Consider the following 25,681-nt stretch of genomic DNA (forward strand, 5'->3'; position numbering starts at 1 on the left):
AGTGTAACAGGATTCTTTAGGGTATGAAATACTTTCCTTTTGTCTGAACTTTAATTTCAGGTCCATGTCTATTGTATGTTTGAAATCTTTGTTCACATTGCGGTTTGTAATTTATGCAAGGTTCAAAACCAATGTGACGTGCGGAATTAGACTCTATAACTCGAAAGTTATAAAGTAGGTATGTTTATTGCGCGCAGATGCACGGGGGATCGCTCCTCCACAAGCGTGCATACCCGAAGTGACGAACCATCCCACATTTATACAATGAAACAAATGAATATTCAATTAATGCCTATACATATTTGTTACCTAAACCCCGCTTCGTATGTTAATTAGCTTATCAGTCCGTTTCCTGGAATGTGGTGGTCTTGCAGGTTTGTAGGTGATTCATGTTCTTGTGACCATCCCATCTTCTCCAGCAAGGAGACTTAGCACTCCCTCCCTCTAGATAGCATTTGAATGTCTCTCATCTTCTCTCATTCTCTTTTAAATAGCCCCTTTGTTAGAGAAAGAAGGGCAGGCGTCTCCCCGTCTCCCCTTTGTTAGAGGAAGAGGGGCAGGCGTCTCCTCAAAAACTGTAGTTGTCTCCTCAGAGCTGTGTGCCTGTGTGACCAGACACCGCACCCATGACTAGTCACCATACCCACATTCCTTGAGCAGACATATACAATCACAGTCGGTGTTAAGCGTCCCCATTTCACACTATTTCTCCATATCAATCCCCCCTTTTTATTAAATTAAGTAAATTCTTTTACTTAAGCAGTCTTCCCGAATGATATAAAGCATCATACATAAGTGTTACCCTTTTAAACATTCTCCAAACCCACAAATATAACATAATGGTTAGTATTAAGGAAATTCCTAAACTGATCAATAAGATCACAATGGGGTGTACCATAGTGTTAAGAATTCCTGTTGCAGAAGGTGACCAGCCAAAGAGAGTATCCCACCAATTATGGTTTCCATCCTGTTCTACCTTTTTTAAAACTTTCTTGATCCCCTCTACATCATGATGGATCATAAGAAGAGTTTCATGTCCCTTTTCTTTGGTTTCTTTCAGTATACGTTGTAAATCTGCATGTTTTAATAGTTCTTTTATACTACTTATATTTAGTCCTATGGGGGTAGGAATTATCATCTGTGATAGGGTAAAGTTGGATTTTAAGAATTGATGAGACACTACTGGGGCTGAGTAACTAAAATCGCATCCTGTTATAGTAGTGAAATTACAAATACAATAATTTGAATATTGTGCAGTCTCCTTTACCTCCCCATCTACGGTTATTGTGTTACACTTAGTTCTCAAACACGCACATTCCTTCCCTGCATATATAATTACTGTTTTCAAGTTTGCATTTGGTTGGGCCTCAAAATGACATATTTTTTGATCTGTATCTAAACAAGTATCCTGAGCCATTATAGTATTGCTTTCACAGAGGAAGCCTTGCTGTTCTCGCATAATACAAGATTCTAAATCTACTGTTTGCCACTAGTCGCCTATCTTTCTGGCCCATGTTCTATGTTCAAAAGGATATTTTCCTAGGCATATTATAAAGATGGGCTCAGTTAAGGTAAAATTGTGCCAACATTCCCGTGAATTAAAGCACATGGCTGTATTTAGAAGGGTAAATTCCTTATTTACCTTTCTGACATTAATCAGGGTGTCTCCTGAAATCTTGGTGTTATCTTTTTCATTATATGTTTGACACCCTACTTTTATCCTATCTCCTAATTTTCCCCATAATCGGTCGACTTTGTGTACATCCTCCCGATCCCATTGATTCTTTTGGTACACCTCATTTTCAGAAAAAACACCATAGCTAGTTTCGTCTTTGAGTCCACCTTTCCCATTATTCCAGTGTGTTTTTTCTGGGCATGATTCCAAGGCCAGTTATCAGGCTCTTGGTTGTAGGCAAGAGAGAGGGTACAAAAAAACACAAATGGTTTAAACCCACTATTGATCATTTTAGGAATGTAAACGTTCCTCATATATACATATAAATCTGTTTTGATCAAAAATATCTTTGTTTGAGTTGGGGCTTACCGATAACAAGTTGGGAAAGACTGGCCACTGGCTTAGTCCCAGACTCTTTTGTTCTATATTGTTTGTTGTGGTGCTCTTCCCATATAGTGGATCCACAACCGCCCAGGTTCACTTACTTGCCACCCACATTGTTCCCATTTGTCCGAGTAAATTTGAGTTTCAGTTCTTTTTTTATCTGGGGTTACTTTCCACGAAGTTGCAGGGGCTTTCTTGATCCGGGTATGGTGAATCCAAGAATTCTGTCCCTCAACCTTGATTGCAGTGTAGGTGGTGAGTAGGACTTGAAAAGGTCCGGTCCACTGTGGTTCCAGGGTTTTATCTGTAAAACACTTAACGTATACATAGTCCCCTGGTCGTATATCGTGAACAGGTCCATCCAGACCCCTACTGCGTGTTCCCATCACATGCTTCTCAATTCTTATTGTTTGTTTAGTGCCACCATATAGGAAGTCATTGTTTCTTCACCAATCTGTGAAGACGTCCCCTTTTGTACCCCATAGGGTCGTCCATACAAAATTTCAAATGGGCTAAGCCCCTCTTTTGCTCTTGGTCTAGTTTGAATTCGTGTAAGAGCTAATGGCAAAGACTGGGGCCAAGTTAGATTTGTTTCTTGACCTAACTTGACAATCTGTTGTTTGATTAGATGATTCATCTTTTCCACCTGGCCACTTGATTGTGGTCGGTATGGGGTATGTAATTGCCAATCTATTCCTAGATGGTGGCTGATCTGTTGCACTATTCTGGACACAAAATGTGGTCCTCTATCCGAGGACATTACCGCTGGGACTCCAAACCTAGGTATTATCTCTTGGAGCAGTATTTTGGTCACTTCCCGGGCTTTAGCAGTTCTGCACGGGAAGGCTTCTGGCCAACCTGAAAAGGTATCTGTTAGTACCAATAAATATCGACACCCCCCTTTTTTAGGAAGTTCCGAGAAATCAATCTGCCAATGTTGCCCTGGAACATTTCCTTTCCCAATTTTTCCCAACTTTGGCCCCTTAGTAATCTTAGGATTAGTCTGGAGACAAAGATCACATTGTTGGGTTACTTGTCTAATAGTAGTATACAAATTTCGTGCTATTATATTTTTAGTGAGATCCTTATATAGAGCTTCTGCCCCCCAGTGCCTTTTTCTATGTTCTTCCCGAACTACTGACCATACCATGTAGGAAGGAATCACTATTCTCCCATGTGAGATTACAGCCCACCCTTCCTCATTATATGATCCCTCTAGGTCAGAAATCAGTTTGCGATCTTCTTTAGTATAGTTTGGTTTACCTTCTAGAGATATTTGTCCATCGGGTATTAGCGCACCCTCTACCTTGATTGCTTTTCTGGCTGCCTGTTTTGCTTCCCTGTCCGCCAGTTCATTTCCTCTTTCTAATTCTGTGCTCACTTTCTGGTGTGCCTTGATGTGCATAATTGCCACCCTTTCAGGAAGCTGGACCGCATTTAGGAGTTTCAAAATTTCTTCCGCATGTTTGATGATTTTTCCTTGGGAGTTTAACAGTCCCCTTTCTTTCCATATTGCTCCACGAGCATGTACCACTCCAAAGGCATATTTAGAATCAGTCCAAATATTTATAGGTTTTCCCTGAGCTCTCTCCAGAACTCGAGTAAGGGCTATGATTTCAGCCTTCTGTGCCGAAGTGTCAGCTGGTAGCAGTCCCGATTCTATCACTTCTTCAGAGGTTGTAACAGCATATCCGGAATGTCGCTTTCCATTCAGCATATAGCTGCTCCCATCCGTGAACCAATGTTCAGCTCCATTAATAGGAACATCCTTGAGATCTGTCCTACTAGAATAAGTGGCTTCGATTGTTTCTAGACAGTCATGATCGACTGATTCGCCAACATTCCCATTAAGAAATGAGGCCGGATTGACGATGTTTGTAGTCACGATCTCAACATCATCTTGTTCCACCATTATGGCCTGGTATTTTAGGAATCTCTGTGGGGAGAGCCAATGCCCCCCTTTTGTTTCAAGGGCTGCAGATACTGTGTGGGATACTAAGACAGTCATTTTCTGGCCCAAGGTAAACTTCCGGGCCTCCTGGATGTTTAGGATGACAGCTGCTACTGCTCTCAGGCAACCAGGCCACCCTTTTGCAGTGGCATCCAGCTGTTTAGAGAAGTATGCCACTGCCCGTCTGTATGGTCCCAAATCTTGTGCCAGTATTCCTAATGCCATTCCCTGTTTCTCATGGGAAAATAGGAAAAATGGCTTACTCACATCAGGAAGTCCTAGTGCTGGTGCCGACATTAAGGCTTTCTTCAGTTCATGGAAAGCTCTGTCTGATTCAGCATCCCACTGAAGATCCTTCTGATTAGCTGCTATCAGGGAATATAATGTAACACCACCTGTGCCTTCTTCTTAGAAACCCGATATCCTTGTAGTCCCAGAAAGTTCAGCAGGCTCACAGTCCAAATAATACAAGATTCTTCAGTTCTGGTTGCAATAAGAAGATCGTCTACATATTGTAACACTTTCCCTTCTCCTGGTGGTGGTTCCCATAACTCCAAATCCTTTGCTAATTGGTTTCCAAAAATTGTGGGGCTATTTTTAAACCCCTGTGGCAACACCGTCCATGTGAGCTGGGTCTTTCGACCGCTTCTGGGATTTTCCCATTCAAAAGCAAAAATTCTTTGGCTGGCTTCATGGAGAGGGAGGCAAAAGAAGGCATCTTTTAAGTCTAAAACTGTGAACCAAGCTAGGTCAGGTGTCAGGGTGGTTAGTAAGGTATAGGGGTTAGCTACTACAGGATACAGATCCTCTGTTATTTTGTTAATGGCCCTTAAATCTTGAACTATCCTATAAGACCCATCAGGTTTTTTAACTGGGAGGATAGGTGTGTTAAATTCTGACTCACATTCTTTTAGTAGTTTTAATTCTATGAATCGCTCTATATTTGGACGAATTCCTTCCCTATCTTCCCTTTTCAGTGGGTATTGTTTAATTCTTATCGCACCCTGTCCTTCCTTTAATTTTACTATAACAGGTGATGCATTCTTGGCACGTCCCGGCATGTCAATTGCCCATACTCCGGGATATACCTGATCAATAATTCTGGTATCAATTTCCCTTTTTATAGGAGTACTGGCCAAAGATAGGCTCATAACTTGTATGTATTGGTGATCATTTACTTCCAGAGTAACTTCCCCTTTTTTAAATTTGATTGTTGCCTCCAATTGTTCTAATAAGTCCTTACCAAGAAGGGCCTTTGGGGAATTTGGCATTCTTGTTTGTTTTCTTAGTTTGTACTTTAAAGGTTTCAGGATGTTTTCCTGGTGGCCAGCAGCTCCCACAACTGTAACAAATAATTATTTTTTTACTGAAGTTCAACAAATAAGTTGGTTTCGTATTCACTAAAATTCCACCTCATACCCATTCCCTGCCCTAAAGGGCAGTTATGGGTCCTGTTGTACTGCAAATGCTGCAGCAATTGGGGTGACATTGTCAGGTCCTTCTGCTCAATTGTCAGCAACAGCAACCCCCTCCTCCCCACCATCAGGAGGATTCGGGGCAGGAGATGCTGTTCCTGCTCTGCAGGTTACACAGGCCTGCCTCTGCAGCAGCACTTCTGTTTTAACTCTTTCTTACCCTGAATGCAAACCTGCTACTTGTTGCTTTAAGTCTGTGCCATTACATATCAGCCTTCGCAGGCAAACAGCAAACACCCTGCCGTGCATCCAGCATGACTCAGTCGCACCTTCGAGGGGGTACGGGGGTTTGTACAAACTCACCCCAATACTTTAACACTTTCACAAGGTCTTTGATTCTCCACCCCCCTCAGGTTTTACATACATTAGTACAAGTTTTTATATCTTACAACGTGTTTCATTCTGGTTGCTCCACAGAAGGAACCGCAACCTGAGCTTTTTAACACAAAAATTTCAACAAGAACATCTTTCTAGTTTAGGTCTCAGTTTTTTTTCCCATCCTTTTCTAGAGCCATAATCAAAGATCAGGTGATGTTAATCCCGCACTCTTTCTAGTGCTAGTACCATAGGATCCCGAGGGGGTACTAATCCACAGTCCTTTTGCCACTCAGGTTTGTCCTGGAGGACGAAGAACATGTCTGTATACGATACTTCGTCCCATTTTCCCTCTCTCCTCAGAAACAACATTAATCGCAGGAGAGTGTTATAATCTAACGTTCCTCCCTCCTGAGGCCATTTCGCATCACTCCCCAATTTATACAATACAAAAGCCACCACTGATTACAATATTTAATCAATTTCCTTCTATTTTCGGTACCACCATGTCCTACGATATCACTCCAATGTTTTAATATACAACCCAGGGGCGATTTTTCACAGGGCTTACTCCTTCCATTTCCCATTTTGCAATTTTAATTACTTTGTTTTTCTCCGGCCGCCTTAGCCACCCAAGGTCGGAAACACGGATAGAGCTCCTTGCTCATATTGCACTCAAACGCGTGTCTCAAGCACTCTTGCACTCACACTCAGTCAAAATAATTAAGCTATACACGGAAAATCAAAATGCGCATCTCAATCACACCATTCACACTCTCCGGGCAGCCCTCAGTCACACAAACAGTATGTTATACGGTACCGTGCACTTATGTACAACTTTTAGGAACACTGACAGTTCACAAAGTATGCATTTCAATGAACAATTGCCAAAAAACAAACAACAAACAAAAACCCACATTTTTCCTGGTCTTAAGCAGAGTGTTAAGTTTTCCGCTATTTGCCACGGATTACCAGAATATTAATATTTTTCAACATATATTTCATAACTCCAAGTTTTGAACATGTAACAAGACAACACATAGAACAAACAAGACACAGAGCGCTATTTCAGTTGTTATATTCTAGGAATTCCCCAACTCTTAAGACAACCCAATGGATGTTTTTAGCTTCCCCCTTTTTTCCTACGCAAAAGTTTCCCTTTTATTTTTGCTGTGAGGTCCCTCTTGTTCCTGTGAGATTCCGCCTTATTCCGTCCCGCCCCCCGCTTTCCGTCACGAGGCCTCCGGGCTTTTAGGAATGGCAGTAACCTCGGGTTTGCTCGATCTGCCCTCAAGATCGCTAGCGGCCACCCCTTGGTCAGCAAACCGCCTCCCAAGGTACCTTTCCTCCTGGGGACTACGCTGCGCGCCGGACGTCTCCGTGCGTCTCACCAGCCGCCCCGTTACTAAACATACCGTTTTATCCGCGGATCCAGGGTTTCTCTTCTGCTCCCGGGTGAACAGCTGAGAAGAGGAGGCTCCTCCGAGGAAATCTCCCGGGGCGCGCCTAGGAGCGTCCGCTCCGCAGCTGGTCCCTCAGCCGAGCAGAAATCCTCCTGCCTGGCTCGCCAAAACTGACGTGCGGAATTAGACTCTATAACTCGAAAGTTATAAAGTAGGTATGTTTATTGCGCGCAGATGCACGGGGGATCGCTCCTCCACAAGCGTGCATACCCGAAGTGACGAACCATCCCACATTTATACAATGAAACAAATGAATATTCAATTAGCGCCTATACATATTTGTTACCTAAACCCCGCTTCGTATGTTAATTAGCTTATCAGTCCGTTTCCTGGAATGTGGTGGTCTTGCAGGTTTGTAGGTGATTCATGTTCTTGTGACCATCCCATCTTCTCCAGCAAGGAGACTTAGCACTCCCTCCCTCTAGATAGCATTTGAATGTCTCTCATCTTCTCTCATTCTCTTTTAAATAGCCCCTTTGTTAGAGAAAGAAGGGCAGGCGTCTCCCCGTCTCCCCTTTGTTAGAGGAGAGGGGCAGGCGTCTCCTCAAAAACTGTAGTTGTCTCCTCAGAGCTGTGTGCCTGTGTGACCAGACACCGCACCCATGACTAGTCACCATACCCACATTCCTTGAGCAGACATATACAATCACAGTCGGTGTTAAGCGTCTCCATTTCACACTATTTCTCCATATCAAATGTATATTTTGCTGTCCCAAAAACTGACTAGCAGAATGGCCAAGGAAGTTATTAAAGTAAGGGTACAGAAAGATGTTCAGTTACTGTGACAAATGAGTAATCTGTTAGCACCTTGTTTTGCCATTGATAGACTGAACGCTGATGATATTAATTAACATGGAGCAGCTGATGAATAGTATCCTCATAAACAATTATAAATCAAATTTATATTACTGTGAAATATTTAAAGGCAGAAAAGTCAGCTCAAAGAGAGGAACTGTAATTAGAAAACAAGAGAACAAAGAACATGGGGATATGATGTCAAAGGTGTTGAGGATGTAATCTAGAAAAGGCTGTACAGCTTTCATGGATGTTCAGAAGTACTAAAACACTGCTGAAATATGACCATGCAATATTATGTTTTGCTGCGATGGAGAGACGGGACGCTGCTTGATGCAAGAAAATGTCGATTTATTGTATACAATCACAAGTTTATATATGTTATAAGAGGCCGCATGCTTTAAACAGATTGGTTCTTTAAATAAACATTACATACTAGGTGATCCCCAATTGGTTAACTACAAACAAAGGACACTTTAAGTAAGTTTTTACAGTTATCAATTAACAGCAACGTGTTACTTCTTGGCACCATCTGTTCCTCATTCTCTTATCTTTTCTCGGCCTGACTCATCCTGTCAGTTGTTATCTGTTCACATTCCTTGTCCTCCCAAGGTTTATGGCCGACAAGCTCCAACAAGTCCCCGCTTATCAGTTGGACCATACTTGGAGACGTGCCCCTCAGGTCTTGTCCCACAACGTTTTGCGTCTGATTTAAAGAATCAGTCACCACTATTCGAGTGAGCGGAGGTTATCTTTATTCGGCAGCGCTGGGTGCATGGGGGATCGCTCCTCCAAAGTCATGCACCCCAAGGGAGCCTTTCAGCCCCCTCTTTATACAAGTCACTCATGTCTATTCATTAACTTTCTGGGAACTCATTAACATATATTGCACCTGGACAATTAGCACACTCCCATTCAAGGACCTAGTATATCTTCAAGTTAACAACATTAACATATCTCATGCCTGGACAATTAGCACACTCCCTATGTCACCCATTCAAGGATTTAGTGCATCCTCAAGTCAACAATAAGGGTCTCCTCAGATAAACATGAGCACACTGTTCTTTAAATAAATCGTATATGGCCCATTATTCATTCCCTCCTTTTCTAACAACTATTGTAAATTCTTTTACAACTATAAAAAAATCACTATGCCCTATGATCATTCTTTGACAGCACCAAACAAAACATTGAAGTAATACACATATTGGTATTCCTAAAACTATTACAATGAGTATTATAACAAAAGCATGCTTTAACCATTCCAGACTAGGTAACCATGAAGTTAATTTGTCCCATATAGCCTTAAAATTCCATGATAAGTCATCTTTAGTAATTTCACGTAAAATCTGAAACCTGTTCCATATCTTATGGATATCTGTTTCAATTTGATTACTTTGTTCTACGTATATATCCAGTAATCATTCCACCCATCAGATTGGGAACAAGTGTTTTGCCCTGGGTTTCCAGGACATGCTCCCCCTGTCTTGCTTCGAGCTTTCCAAGGACATTTATTATCACTTCAGCAGCACCAGATAGGGTCCTTCCCACTTTTCTTCCAAAGGTTTCCCTGAAAAAGTCTCTATCACCAGATTTAAAGGAATAGACTGGTTGATCTAATCCTCTGGCCCTTGTTAATTGTCTCTGGAGGGCCTTCACATATTCACACAAATATCCGTCTCCTAACTGCCTTAAATCTTCTCCGGCAAATTGTAACTGGTATGGTCTCCCATATAATATTTCAAAAGGGCTCAAATTCTCCTTTGTTCTCGGTTTAGTTTGTATTCTTAATAATACCAAGGGAAGAGATTGTGGCCAAGTTAGATTTGTCTCTTGTCCTATTTTAGCTATTTGTTGTTTGATTAAATGGTTCATTTTTTCAACCTGTCCATTTGCTTGGGGCCTATAAGGAGTGTATAATTGCCAATCTATTCTTAATACTGTACTCACTTGTTGTATTATTTTGGCACAAAAGTGTGAGCCTCTATCAGAAAAGATTGTTGCCGCAACCCCAAAGCAGAGGATAATTTCATTTAACAATCCTTTCGTTACCTCTCTTGCTTTATTTGTTCGACAAGGGAAAGTTTCTGGCCAACCTGAAAACATATCAGTCATAACTGATAAATATCGGTACCCCCCTTTTCCTGGGAGTTCGGAAAAATCAACTTGCCACTGTTGTCCTGGATAATTTCCTCTACTAATGTTCCCTAGTTTTATTCTATTTGCTGTATTGGGATTATTACATACACACACTTTGCATTGCTGAGTCACCTGTTTTATTACAGTATATAAGTTTTGCCCTATCAGTTTCTGATTTAGATTTTTATATAACATGTCAGCTCCCCAATGAGTCTTATTATGTTCTGTTAGGGCTGTGGTCCATATTTAATTGGACGGTACCACTATACGGCCATCTGTCAAATAAACCCACTTATTTAATTCTATCTTACCATTCATGTCCTGAATTAGCTTTAGGTCTTCTTTAGAATAGTTTGGCTCCTGATCTGCACTTACAGTTTGGATTTTACCATCTGGTATTAAGGATAATTCCTCCTTTCCCACCTCCTCTGCTACTTGTCTGGCCTCATGGTCGACCAGGCGGTTTCCAATTTCCAAATTGGTGCCTCCTTTCTGATGTCCCTGGCAGTGCATAATAGCAACTTTATCGGGACATTTTATCGCTTTCAATAGCTTCAAGATCTCTTGAGCATGTTTTATCTGTTTCCCTTGTGCAGTCAGTAATTCTCGTTCTTTCCAAATTGGTCCGTGTGTGTGGACTACTCCAAACGCATACTTCAGTCTGTCCAAATATTTATTTTTTTCCCTTCTGCCAGTTCTAATGCCCGAGTGAGGGCAATGATTTCCGCCTTCTGAGCAGAAGTTCCTGGAGGTAAAGGTTTAGATTTGATTACCTGTTGTGAGGTTGTGATTGCATATCCTGCTTTATGCTGTCCTTGTTTCACAAAACTGTTCCCGTCTGTATACCACGAGTCATCGGTGTCCTCCAGCAGTTCCTCTTTACGGTCCGGCCGGCTAGAATATATGGCTTCTATGGTCTCAATGCAGTCATGTGTTACCGGCTTGCTCGGGGCCCCACTGAGGAAGGAAGCTGGATTTATAACGTTAGTAACCATGATTTCAGCATCATCCTGTTCCACTAGTATAGCTTGGTACCTCAGAAATCTCTGAGGTGAGAGCCAATGATTTCCCTTCTGTTCCAGAACCATCGAAACAGTGTGAGAAACTAACACTGTTATCTTTTGACCTATTGTGAATTTTTGGGCTTCCTGAATATTGATGACGACTGCCGCAACAGCCCGAAGGCATCCTGGCCATCCCTTGCTTACTTCATCCAATTGCCTGGAGAAATAAGCTACTGCCCATTTATACGGACCCAGCTTCTGCGCCAGTACCCCTAAGGCTATTCCTTGTCTTTCAGAAGAGAATAGCCAAAATGGTTTTGAAACGTCTGGTAGTCCCAAAGCAGGAGCTCTCATTAGTTCCCGTTTAAGTTGTTTAAAGGCACTTCGCGCTTCTCCGGTCCAAATTAATTTTGACTGATTTGTTTTTACTAATTCATATAACGGTTTCACCATTATCCCATAATTATATATCCAAAGTCGACACCAACCTGCCATACCCAAAAATGTTCTCAATTCCTTTACCGTCTGAGGTTCTGGAGTTTGACAAATTGCTTCTTTTCGCTCAGTTCCGAGTTCACATTGTCCTCCTGATATTTCAAGTCCCAAATAGGTCACATGTCGTTTAACCAACTGGACTTTCTGTTGGGAAACTCGATACCCACTTAATCCCAAAAAGTTAAGAAAGCTTACAGTCCATCGAACACAACTTTCTCTAGTCTCTGTAGCAATCAATAAATCATCTACATACTGTAACAGGACTCCTCCTTTGTCAGGTGATTCCCAAGTCTCAAGTTCCTTCACCAATTGATTTCCGAAAATCGTAGGGCTGTTCTTAAACCCTTGGGGTAATACTGTCCAGGTAAGCTGTGTCTTCCTGCCTGAGTCAGGGTTTTCCCTTTCAAAGGCAAATATATTTTGACTTTCTGTAGCTAAGGTTAGGCAAAAGAAGGCATCCCTTAAATCCAGTATGGTAAACCAAACTTGATTATCTTTTAATTTAGTTAGCAAAGTATAAGGGTTTGCTACTACTGGATGTATATCTTCAGTGATTTTATTTATGGTCCTCAAATCCTGGACCAGCCTATAGCTTTTTCCATCTGCCTTTTTGATTGGCAATATGGGTGTGTTGTACTCTGATTCACATTCGACTAGTATTCCATGCTGTAGAAATCTATCAATTATCTCTTTAATCCCTTTCCTATCTTCTAGCCTCAGGGGATATTTTTTAACCTTAATGGGTTTTTCTCCTGGCTTCAGTTTAATAATTATTGGGGCTGCATTTTTAGCTTTTCCAGGAACTTTAGTAGCCCAGATTCCTGGATATACTTTTGGTCTGTGATTTCTGAAGGTTTTTAGATTCAGTTTGCATTAATGCCAGACTCAAAACATTAATTAATTGTTCTTCTCCTATTCTTAATTCCATTTTCCCTTTTTCAAAGACAATTTCTGCTTCTAATTGTTCTAACAAATCTCGACCTAATAAGGATTTTGGGGATGCAGGTAGATATAGGAACCTATGTATCCCTATCTGTTTTCCCAATTTATATTTCAATGGTTTTAAGAAAAAGGCTTTTTCTTGTTGGCCAGTAGCTCCCATCACAGTCACAAATTCTTTATCCTCTGGTATTAGTTTTTGGTTCAGCACTGAATAAGAGGCTCCTGTATCTATCAAAACTTCCATTTCCCGCTCCGCATTCCCTAGCTTTATTTTGACCAGGGGATCTGCTAGGTTAGATTCCCCCAGTTCTTTTCATTGATCAGGGGTAATGCTGGCTATCACAGGCTGGGCTCCGCTCCGCTTAGGACACTGTCCTTTCCAGTGACCTATTTCCTTACAATAGGCACACTGATCTGATCTTAAGGGCTGCCGAAGTCCTCCCCACCTTCCAACTCCCTGACTCTGCCTCGAAGGGGCTCTTCCTGTTTTCTTAATGCAGCTACTGTAGCTGCAGCAATAGTTTGTCCTAATTTCTGCCTTTCATCCCCTTCTCGATTTCTAAATACTCTCCAAGCCTCTTCCACTAACTTTTCCAAATCTCTTATATCTGGTTCCTTCAATTTCTGGAGTTTCCACCTTATATCCTCGGTGGACTGTCCTAGAAACAGTGAAACCAGCTGTTGTTTGCCCCCCTCAGATGAAGGGTCTAAAGTGGTATACTTTTGCATAGCTGTTCTTAATCGGTCGAGAAAATCTGTAGGAGTTTCAGATTGTCCCTGTTTTATCGTATACAATCTCGACCAATTAACCGATTTTGGTATTGCAGTTTCTAGCAATTCTTATCCATTCTTGATATCTTTTTAACAATCGATAATCATTTTCATTATTATAATCCCAGTTAGGGTCTGCTCTTGGCACATGAACTTCTACCGTACCTGGTAGAGCTCCCATCACTGTTTGATTCTGTACCTGTGTCCGAGCAGTTTTAATTACTAGTTGTTTTTCTGTCTCAGATAACGCAGCTAGCATTATTACTATATCTTTCCATTCTGGATCTAAGTTTTTTACAATTAGCTCAAATCTTTTAGCAATTGCCTCTGGATCATCTCGGTACCCTTTTACTGCTTCTTTCCAGGAATCCAGATCATTTGTTGTAAAGGGTACTTTTATTCTGGCAGGACCGTTAGTTCCCATAGCTTGCTGCAAAGGAACTTGAATTATCGGACCCGTCCTGCTCCGAGTACGAGCAGTTACTGGAGTAAATTCCTTTTTACCTAATTCATCACTTGTCCCTTCAGCTGCCGCTTCTCTACCTGCATTGCCATTTTTGTGCGCCGGAGACAAGGGTGGGACAAAATCTTCTATCCTATTCTCCGGTTCATTCAATTTTAAACATCTTTGTCCAATACTACATGCTGAACAACATCTCTTCATTCTCCTGACACTGTCTCCCCTCTGATCCTTTTCCATTGCTAATATTAAGGGATCTTGTGGAGCTAGGTTAATACTGCACTCCTTTAGCCACTCTGGGTGGTTCCTCAAAGTAAAGAACATATCAGCATACATTACTTCATCCCATTTTTCCTCTCGCCTTAAAAATAACATTAATTGTAATACAACATTATAATTCAGTGTCCCATTTAAAGGGCCATTTTTCTCCGTCCCCTAAGTTATACAGGGGCCACCACTGATTGCAGTATTTAACCAAAGTTCTCTTATTCACGCTTCCTCCGGGTTGCACTCCTATTTCCTTCCAGTGATTTAGAATACATCCCAACGGACTCTTTCTTACTATTCCACCACTTTGTTTTCCCCCAATAATATCTCAATTGCTATCCCAGCCGCAGACCACTCTAATTTCACTTACAGCTCTCTCTCTTATCCCAAGATGTCCAAACCTTACAGTTAGGGCATTCAATGTCTTGTCCCCACCATACATACAATAATTCTTTACACCATATACACTTTAAAACATATAGAGGTTTACATTCACCCCTCAGATGTTCAAGACAATAATCACACACCAACATTCATATTATACAAAAATGTTCGCACATTTCCAACATAAAGTGAAGTATAATATTTAATATTAATCCTATAATTATAAATCTTACATACATGGATTGACTCCAAATTATCAAATGTTTCAGTTTTCCGACTAAAACACGGATTTCCAATATTACCTTAATATTAAAACAACTACTAAAATAGAATCAAATACCAAAACAGAATCAGATTTCAAATACCAAAACAGAATCAGAGTTCAAATACTAAAACAGAATCAGAGTTCTGATATTACCTCAATATCGAAACAAATAACAGAATCGAATATCAATCCTATGTATATGGATTGACTCCGAATTACCCGAAGTTTTAGTCTTCAGACTAAAACATAAATTACCAGATCAGAATCAGATGTATGCCTGCGGTGCTAGCTACCCGGCATACGCCACCCTGCATAAGCACACAGAAATCTTATGACTTACGGACAGCTTTACAGACGGACCGGTCCCCAGAACCAGAAATATCCAGGACAAAACAGTACTGTTCTAAATATAATAGTAATATAATATTTACAATTAATATAATATTTGAATAAAGATAGTACCTTTGCTCTGCAAGATGGAGTCCTTGTCTGCTCCTGTGGTGATCCAGATGAGATGAGGAGCCCCTCCGGGAAAATCCCCAGGGGTACCCTAGGGAGTCCCCACTCTCAATGGGTCCCGCAGCCGAGCAGAGGAGGTCCCACCTGGGTCGCCAAATTGATTCAAAGAATCTATCACCACTATTCGAGTGGGCGGAGGTTATCTTTATTTGGCAGCGCTGGGCGCATAGGGGATCGCTCCTCCAAAGTCATGCACCCCAAGGGAGCCTTTCAGCCCCCTCTTTATACAAGTCACTCATGTCTATTCATTAACTTTCTGGGAACTCATTAACATATATTGTACCTGGACGATTAGCACATTCCCATTCAGAGATTTAGTATATCTTCAAGTTAATGATATTAACATATCTTGTGCCTGGACAATTAGCACATTCCCATTCAAGGATTTAATATATCTTCAAGTTAACGATAAGGGTCTCCTCAAATAAACACGAGCACACTGTTCTTTAAATAAATCATATATGGCCCATTATTCAAAACTCACCTGTTGGGAGAAGGGTTCGCCGGAGTCAAGAAATTACTCAATATGAGTTATGCATCTTGCTCATCTTTATTAGTTTCTAACACTACTTATATAGACTCTATACACATGCATATTCCCAAAGCAGAAATATAATTGGTTATTAGCCTCTAAGTGCATGCTGTTCTCACACCCCTAATTATCATGACTAAAATAAGCATTCTGTCCATGTAGCTAATTGCGTTGCTATGCTTCAGCCTTGCGGTTTGCTACTCCCTATATTCCCATACCGCTCCCTATCTCTCTTGGCCTTGCACCTGCCTTCCCAGCAGCTGTAGTTTGTTACAGCCACGGCCTGTTGGCACAAACTTTGTCTAAGGATTCAAGAATAGCTCAAGGCTACTTTCTTGTTAACTTCAGCACAGCAACTTCAGTACAATTCTAATTACAGGCCTATTCTAATACCAGGCCTGGATTGTGCAGATCTTCAGAGATTCTAAGGCCATGCTTCTGCAGCCATTCTTCTACAATTCCCACTTTTTTCTTTTGCACAAGCCAGGCCTGGCTGGTTATGTTAAAAACTGCTCTCTTTAAACAAGAAAAAACACAGCTAAAAACTAAAAACATTACATTAGTGATTATAACAAAGCATATTCCTTCCATCAATAACGTCTTTAACCAACCTGTTGTGCCCAATCCTCTCAACCATTCATCGAAGAGATTATCATCAGCAAGAATATGCTTCATGTTTCCCTGCAGTTGTGACAGCGTCTTGTGCATAGATATGGAATGATTGGAAAGGTTCATACAACACATCCCTTCAAAATCCTCACAACCGTGTCCATGTGCTAATAGCAAAAGATCTACTGCAGCTCTATTTTGTAATGTAGCATGCCTAACACTATCTACATCAAGATATAACGAACTTAAAATCTGAGATGTAAGATTAAATTGTTTCTCTCCCCAGCACGCTAACCTTCGTATATTCTTAGCGTTTAATGCAGCCATTGCTTCCGGCATAAATATGGAGGCTAGGACATTTGCTGTTACAGACTGTAGATCGTCTCGGTCATCACATGTTTCACCAAAGGTGCGCAGTGCCCTCCGTGATCTATGAAATTGTGGAGTCATTTTCAATAAGTCTTTCATACGTGGAGCAAACAATGTTAAATGCCCTAAATAACATGGTCCACCGACAGGATACAAAGGAATCCCTGGCCACGCTCTGTCCCCACATATCAGAAAGACTCCCGGTGGCAACTGATAAACCCCTGATACATCTATATGGAAACCTCCAGGTTTTGGTTCACCCCAAACAGGTGAACCGGTTAGATTTTGAAACCCTGTATAAAACTCCCATTCACCTTGATGTGTTAGCCATAACTGCCACGGGTCACCAAACCAAATTACTCCAGTGCCATTCACGGGCTGAAGTGGTGATGACATGTGGGTACAGTCTGCCATACCAGTTGCAGTTACATTAACATATTCAACAGGTACAACGCTAGCCAATAGGTCTAACTCCTGCAAAGGTAAATGATGTGGCTGATTTAAATTCTCAATAACCGTCTTCTGCCATGCCAAACATATTGTCCATTTGGTCTCATACATGTACCATTCTGATTGGAAGTCAGATCCACTGTTTTAACATTCCAAAAACCATCAAAATTTGTTTCATTCTCTTGCAGGGGAAATACCAATCAAACAAGTTCTAAAGGGGTTGTCTGCTTGTTGCAGACTTAAACAAAAGTCTGTTACTCCCGTGATATTTGCCCATGTCACCCATGTTTGTTATAGGCAAGATGTCATATATACTTTGGCCAATGGGTAAAAAATTCATCAAGACCGTAAACCAAGTCCACCACTTAAACATGTTTACTCTTGCAATTTCCATCCTTTTTTTTTTTTTTTTTTTTTTTTTTTTTTTTTTTTTACATTCCACCCCACAAATCTGTGCTTTCACGGATTCTGATGATGTATCCTGTCTCCAATCAGCATGGTATTACACTAGCCGTATGCTTTCTCTTGCTTCATGCCCGGTTACTAATCAAACACATACACTCTACACCATTTACGTTTAAACTTTGGCTTACAGAGCCGTTTTACCCCACATTGCATACACTGGCACAATACCCACGGGTTACATCCCTTACAACATAGACAGTTTGTTCTGTCTGCTCGCTCTGAGTCTTCTCTTCCGTCTTCTGATCTTGACATACGGGTCACACAAACTTGCTAGGGACCCATATAGGTCCTTTACCTGTGGAGGTACAAAAATAACCTCTACTGATAAATAACACTGGATTAGGTCCTTCCCATGTGCCTGAAGCCATATTTTTATACAGAACATTCAAACCAGGAACTGTAGTTGTTTGGTTCTCTCATGCTGTTTGGTGATGTATAACAACAGGTGGTCCCTCTCTACCCTCCGTAAGGGAGAGATAGTTTAAGGTAAACAACACCTTAGTCAACCGTTTAGTTACATCTATGTCCTGCGATACTTTCTGTCTCTGAAGATAATCCTTCAGGGTACGGTTTGCCCTTTCAACAACTGCTTTCAGTTCTAAGGTTTGAAGGTTGTCCTGTGGTTCACCGGTGATCACTTGTTTCTGCCACTGATTATCGGATTGCCAAACACACACAGCCTTCTTCATCTTTCGTCCTGCACCTGTAAACACCGTTGGCCCGTCAAGTGGTCTTTTTGAGCGTAACGGTCTCGCAATCCACTGCTAATGTTCTAACATCTTCCAGAGAGGTCCTTTTGGCCGGTTGTTGTGTACAACACCTGTATAACCCATCAAGGCTTCCTCATGTATGGCTGTTGAATGTCTCAGGAGCCACTCACAATCATCACCATGGACTGGAATACTGATATCTGCCGCTTCAGTCCCATCAATTTCAACAATCCTGTCTCTTCATTTTCTCACCAAGGCCGCTACTGCTTCAGGGCAACTTAAAATACGATGTCTGGGTTGCAATGGCAAAAACAACCACTCTAAAATGATCGCCGTATTTTCACCCTTTTTCTTTTGCCATTGCAAAATAAGGGCAAAAGGTGAAGTGGCAACATTACAAACCAAAAAAGATAACGGATGATTTGCCATTCGGCGACCGCACCAGCCAGTCTGAATCTTGCGGGACACAACACCTAGGGCAGCCCGCTGTTCTGGTGAACAAGTTCGAGGGCTGTTGGCCTCGGTGTCATGTAACCAGGATGGGAACAGTTGCAAATCATCATTAGTGAGGCTCTTTGTGTGTCATCAGGGTGTAAGGGAATCGTGAAAAAACAGTCTTTCAAGTCTGTCACAACAATTTGCCAGATCCGAGGGATCATCATGAAAGGTGGAAGAGCAGGTTGCAACACTCCCATCGCTAAAATCTGATTTTTAATCTTCCATAAATCATGTCCCAGTTAGGTGCCTCAAGATTATTAACCAGTACTGGACAAGCTAACGAGCTGGTCACTTGCCAATCACCCTCTAAAACAGCATCACAAATAACACCAGACCAACGCTGTAGAATTGGATCTTTTCTCGAGTTCAGCATCGGCGGGGTAGTTGGGCTAACTGGAGGAATTACAGGTATTGAAGTAGTAGGCAGGTTCATTTTAACTCACTTTACCAGGTTTCTTAATTTATCTCTTACCTCCTGTAAGGATTTCTGTGTATTGTTATCACAAGGTTTCTCCCCGCCTTCTTCCTCAAACCCGTCCGATGATGTTTCAGGATGAGGAGGGTACGACGTCACACGGCGCTGCTGCCCACCCTGACGTGATTGGTGCAGCAGGACTCGCTGCCCCGCCCTCCTGGGGAGGCCCGGCATCCTCTTCAGGGTTCAGCTCAGTTACCGCAGGCTCCCGAGGAGTAACTCCCAGTTTGTCCGCTGTCTTATCTAAAAGCTCCGGCACTGTTGAACATGCAGGGGCGGACATACCCTTCATGGGACGAGTATGCCCAACTCCAAAAAGTGTAGCCAAGAGAGAAGGCTTAGGTGAATCACCCTTCTGCTCCACCGGCTTTTCTACCACATCTCTCCCCATAGCTGCTACCTTTTTTTGTTTGTTTGTTTTGGGTTTTTTTTCTGCCTTCATAGTTTCCAGAGTGTTAACTATCTACCGCCACGTAGCTCCTAACGCTTTAGCTTCCTTTCTTTCTTTGCCTCCCTCGATCCCAGAGGCAATTTCCCACTTCTCTCCATTCCGCAATACTAAACACTAACGAGGGCTCGGGGATCTTATTCTTTTTTTCGTGCCCAGTGAACTAAAGGTCTCCACTTCCGTCTCTTTAACGCCCTCCCCTCTCCTAAGGAGGATGCCAGTTAACAGTTCAATTGCTGCATCTAATTCCATTGTGGTCTTCTCAGAGCTCCCCCCTTTCACAGAAAGGATATCAGCGCGGAGCCCTGCCGCACTCGTTGCGGTCTTCTGTAGTGCCCCCCCCTCTCACAGAGAGGAAATCAGCGGGGAGCCCCACCGCAATTTACTCTACGCGGTCTTACCACCAGCGGGGGAGCGATCTGCAGCCCTACACCGAAATCTGGACTCTGCTTTTCGCCAGCAGCTGGGGGGATCTGTGGCTGTGTGTGGGCGGGCGAGCGGGGGGAGCCGTGGGGCACGGCATGGCACGCTGGCGGGGCGCAGGGAACTGTGCTGGTGTAAGAAGCAATCTGGCTAGCGAAGTACAGTCACTGGGTGTCATGATTTCAGAGTCAAACAAATAATTTAGCAGATGCTTGGCTGGTTCTGATTGCAAACCATATTGTGTAACAGTTTGTCGCAGCTGCTGCATAAACTTCCAATCAAAAGGTTTCCACCCTGCGGCTGCTGTACCGTCTGGTAATGTGGTGGTCTGCACCAGACACGCAACAGCAGAGGCAGCTTGCCTCTCTCCCTCCAATATAGCGTCTCATATAACCCCAGACCAACAACTTTAGGAAGCGGCAGGCCGGAGGATAACGCCTTCCTGGGTCAGGACTTGAACATCACGACCAGCAGTAGGCAGATGGCATTCGTTCAGTTGCTGCAGCAAGCGGTTTAGGGTCCACTCGGACAGTTTTGTTTGGGGACGGGGCATCGGGGCAGCAGCAGCTGGGGTGGGCTCATTTTCTTTATCGGACTCTGCGCTCTCATTCAGAGGCACTCTCGGACCCGCTCTTGTACCCTCTTCCTCATCTAGCAGGGGGGGGGCGGCTCACGGTAGCTTTCAGGTCGGCGTGGAGCACCCATTGCAGCGGCACCCTCCGGTGTCGGTGTCGGGTGTAATAGCTCTGTCACAGATTTTTTAATAGGCACAATTATGCCTTTTGCAGATGGAGCGCCTTGACCAAATAATCAGGTAGACTCCAACGACTCAGTTTCCTGACCATAGGTCTGAAGCAGCCATAGCCGTCTTTTTCTCTGCAACCATTGATCGTAAATGGTTCATGACCTCCCGCCAGGTTGATCCCAAGTCCTCGGCCAACTTGCTGCCGCTAAGGGTCGCATCCCAAAGGGAATCCCCGACCTCTCGCCACTCAGTCACACTAAACAGCAATTGCGGGTCTTATAGGTGTCCTTTTCCTTCGCCCACCTACATAGCTCATGGAGCTTCTTTGTGCTCACGCTAGCCTCTCGCTTAGCAAGAATCTCAGGTAATAGCGTGAGTGCCACCTCCCTTTCCATTATCGAGGGAAAAACAGTCTTACCGGTGCAGGTCCGTGCAGGAGCTCAATGCCGGATTCAGATGCCTTTACACCTTACGGACGCCTTCCTGCTCGAACTCCTCTCTAGCGACTCCCAATTCACAATGCCCACTGTCGCAATGCAAAGGCAGACTTTTCCAGCTTTCCCATCATTCGGGTACCAATTGTTGGGAGAGGGATCCGCTGGAGTCAAGAAATTATTCAATATGAGTTATGCATCTTGCTCATCGTTATGGGCTTCTAACACTTCTTATATAGCCTCAATACACAAGAATGTTCCCAAAGCAAACATATAATTGGTTATTAGCCCCTAAGCGCGCGCTGTTCTCACACCACTAATTATCATGATTAGAACAAGCATTCTATCCATGCAGCTACTTGCGTTATGTTTTAGCCTTGCGGTTTGCCACTCCCTTTACTCCCATTCCGCTCTCTATCTCCCTTGGCCTTGCACCTGCCTTCCCAACAGCTGCAGCTTGTTACAGCCACGGCCTGTTAGTACAACAAAGTTACTTGGTCTCAGCATTCAAGAATAGCTCAAGGCCACTTTCTTGTTAACTTCAGCACAACTTCAGCACGATTCTAATTCCAGGCCTGGATTGTGCAGATCTTTAGGGATTCTATGGCCACGTTTCTGCAGCCATTCTTCTACAACAGTCTCCCGCTCTAATTTCTGATTATGCATTCCAACACTTCATAAATTGATTTTTCAATTGCTCCATTCGTCTTTGGCTGGCCCCTCGCGGGGAACACGTAAACGCAGATCGGGACTCCCTACTCGCTTCGCAGTGACACCGCGTCTCTCACACACATCACACTCTCCGGGCAGCCCTCAGTCACACAGGCATATGTTACATGGTACTGTACACTTACATACAACTCCAGGAACGCTGATGGTTCGCCTTATCACACAAAATACGCATTTCAATGAACATTTGCCATAAAACAGATTCTATTTTTTTTCTGGCCTTAAGCAGAGTGTTAAGTTTTCAGCTATTTTCCTAGAATTTCCAGATTTATTTTTTTTTTCAACATACATTTCATAACTCCAATTTTGAACATGTAACAAGACAACACATAGAACAAACAAGACACAGAGCGCTATTTCAGTTGTTACATCCTAGGAATTCCCCAAATCTTAAGACAACATAAAGTTTTTAGCTTCCCAAATCTTAAGACAATCAAATTGGGTTATTACCCTCTTCAGAAGGCGTCCCTTCTTCTCAACCCTGCGAGACGGTGTCCCGTCTTTCGTCTTATGGGGTAAAAGCAACTCTTAAGACAATCAAATATTCAAAACAAAGAATAAATATAAATACCTTTTATGTTGTGCAGAAGTCCTTGTCCACCTGTGTGAGAAGCCAAGGGGTAGGAGAGTCTTGCTGTCAGAAGATGCAGTCGGGGGCCCTGAGGGTCCCCAGGCCCCTGGATTCCAGCACTGGTGGAGAGTTCTCCTGGCTGGCTTGCCAAATTGATGCCAAAACAGCACAGAGTAACTGCTCAGAGACAAATTTTGTCTTTAAGCAGCAACCCCCACCATATACGCAATTATTCTTTACACTATATGCACTTTAAAACATATAGAGGTTTACACTCACCCCTCGGATGCTCAAGACAGTACTCACATACCCACATTCACACCTAATACAGAAATGATCTTATATTTACAACATAAAGTACAACAATTAATATTAGTCCTATAATTATCAATCCTATGTATACGGATTGACTCCAAATTACCGAACATTTTTAGTCTCCAGACTAAAACACGAATTTCCAATATTACCTTAATATTGTAACAAATACTAAAACAGAATCAGAGTTCTGATATTACCTCAATATCGAAACAAATAACAGAATCGAATATCAATCCTATGTATATGGATTGACTCCGAATTACCCGAAGTTTTAGTCTTCAGACTAAAACATAAATTACCAGATCAGAATCAGATGTATGCCTGCGGTGCTAGCTACCCGGCATACGCCACCCTGCATAAGCACACAGAAATCTTATGACTTACGGACAGCTTTACAGACGGACCGGTCCCCAGAACCAGAAATATCCAGGACAAAACAGTACTGTTCTAAATATAATAGTAATATAATATTTACAATTAATATAATATTTGAATAAAGATAGTACCTTTGCTCTGCAAGATGGAGTCCTTGTCCGCTCCTGCGGTGATCCAGATGAGACGAGGAGCCCCTCCGGGAAAATCCCCAGGGGTACCCTAGGGAGTCCCCACTTTCAATGGGTCCCACAGCCGAGCAGAGGAGGTCCCACCTGGGTCGCCAAATTGATTTAAAGAATCAGTCACCGCTATTCAATTGAGCAGAGGTTATCTTTATTTGGCAGCGCTGGGCGCATAGGGGATCGCTCCTCCAAAGTCATGCACACCGAGGGAGCCTTTCAGCCCCCTCTTTATACAAGTCACTCATGTCTATTCATTAACTTTCTGGGAACTCATTAACATATATTGCACCTGGACAATTAGCACACTCCCATTCAAGGATTTAGTATATCTTCAAGTTAACAATATTAACATATCTCATGCCTGGACAATTAGCACACTCCCTGTGTCACCCATTCAAGGATTTAGTGCATCCTCAAGTCAACAATAAGGGTCTCCTCAGATAAACATGAGCACACTGTTCTTTAAATAAATCATATATGGCCCATTATTCAGTCTAATACTTTTTTATTAAAGAATAAATTCAAGAGATTGTTTTGCTGTAGCAGGAAGAACTTTTTTAGAAGATCTCAAGTTTAGGGTAACTTAAAATTAAAATAAAATTACTAAATTGTTTTAAATTGACACATTCCCCCCACAGTTCCTGTTCACTATATTGGTAAGCCAGAATAAGTAACTGCTTTTCTGCCTTTTTTTTTTTTTTTTTTTAATAGTCTTGGTTGCTCATGATGCAGCAAACAGAACAGCTGAGTAAAATAATGAAGACACATGCAGAGGATCTGAATTCTGGGCCTTTGCATAGGCTTACAATGATGATCAAAGATAAGCAGCAAGTGAAGAAGAGTTATGTATGTGTTCATCAACAAATTGAAGCAGAGATGTACAAGGTATTTTATTCAACTATGTTTTATAGATTTATTATAGTTGTTTAGAAAATTAAGGATGAATTTTTTTTTTTGGTTCTGTTTTTGTGATATGGTACAAGTGATAACCTGTGATATATAGACTGTGTCTAGTTTCAATTTTTAATATTTCCTCCACATTTTCTCTCCCCTGCTAGCTGATAAGGCAGAGACTGAAAATGTTCTATATGAATTTATTTGGACAGATATGGTGGGTTGACCCCAGCCAGCAGCTAAGCACCACGCAGCCACTCACTCCCCCTGCCCCTAGTGGGATGGGGGAGAGAATAGGAAAAGCAAAAGCAAGAAAACTTGTGGGTCAAAATAAAGACAGCTTAAGTGGTGGTGGTGGAGAAACAAAGAAGTGAATGATCATCTTTGCATTACTACCTCCCACAGGTAGACTGATGCCCAGCCAGTCTCTGAGTATTGGCTGCCTCCCCCAAATACCCCTCCCTTCAGTTTTCATTGCTGAGCATCATGTTATATGGCATGTAATATCCTTCTGGTCAGCTGGGTCAGCTGTCCTGGTTGTGTCCCCTCCTAACTTCTTGCCCACCCCTAGCCTACTTGTTGGTGGGGCAGAGTGAGAAACAGAGACGACCTTGGTGCTGTTCATACACTTGTTCAGCAATAGCTAAAACACTGGTGTGTTAACAGCACTTTTAGTCACATGGGGTATCAGGTGGGCAGAGAGGTGATATTCGGGATGACCCGCTGTCCTGGTTTCAGAGTGTGGAGTGCCTCCGAGATGAGTGTAGGAGTGTGTGTTTTTGTTAATGAGTGCCAAGCTGGACTAGCCAGTGAGTAGATCTGTGGAGTGGGTAGGAGGGCTCAGGATACAGGCTGGGGTATAGGAGTATGATGGGTTGACCTTGGCCACCATTTGTTTCTTCTCTTGTGCTTCCCCTGCTCCAGTGTGGGGTCCCTCCCATGAGATACAGTCCTTCACTAATTGCTCTGATGTGAGTCCTTCCTACAGGCTGCAGTTCTTCAAGAGCTGCTGTAGCATGGGCTCGTACCATGGGGTACAGTCCTTCAGGAACGGACTGCTCTATTGTGGGTCCCCCCCAGACCACAGTTCTTGCCAAGAGCCTACTCCAGCGTGGGTTCCTCTCTGGAGGCTGTAGCTTTCTTCAGGGTA

General features: G+C 42.6%; 1 protein-coding gene across 3 annotated transcripts in view; it reads left to right on the top strand.

The window, feature by feature from the left end:
* The window catches only part of LOC121080550 (tyrosine-protein kinase Fer-like), a 217,443-nt gene that overhangs the window by 19,866 nt on the left and 171,896 nt on the right, over positions 1-25,681 (top strand). For all 3 annotated transcript variants that reach the window (XM_040578635.1, XM_040578636.1, XM_040578637.1), the window contains one exon: positions 24,349-24,522. In XM_040578635.1, coding sequence (XP_040434569.1) covers positions 24,349-24,522 — 174 coding nt within the window. The remainder of the gene's footprint in view (positions 1-24,348; positions 24,523-25,681) is intronic.

The sequence above is a fragment of the Falco naumanni genome, chromosome W (assembly GCF_017639655.2).
Source record: "Falco naumanni isolate bFalNau1 chromosome W, bFalNau1.pat, whole genome shotgun sequence".
Taxonomy (NCBI): domain Eukaryota; kingdom Metazoa; phylum Chordata; class Aves; order Falconiformes; family Falconidae; genus Falco; species Falco naumanni.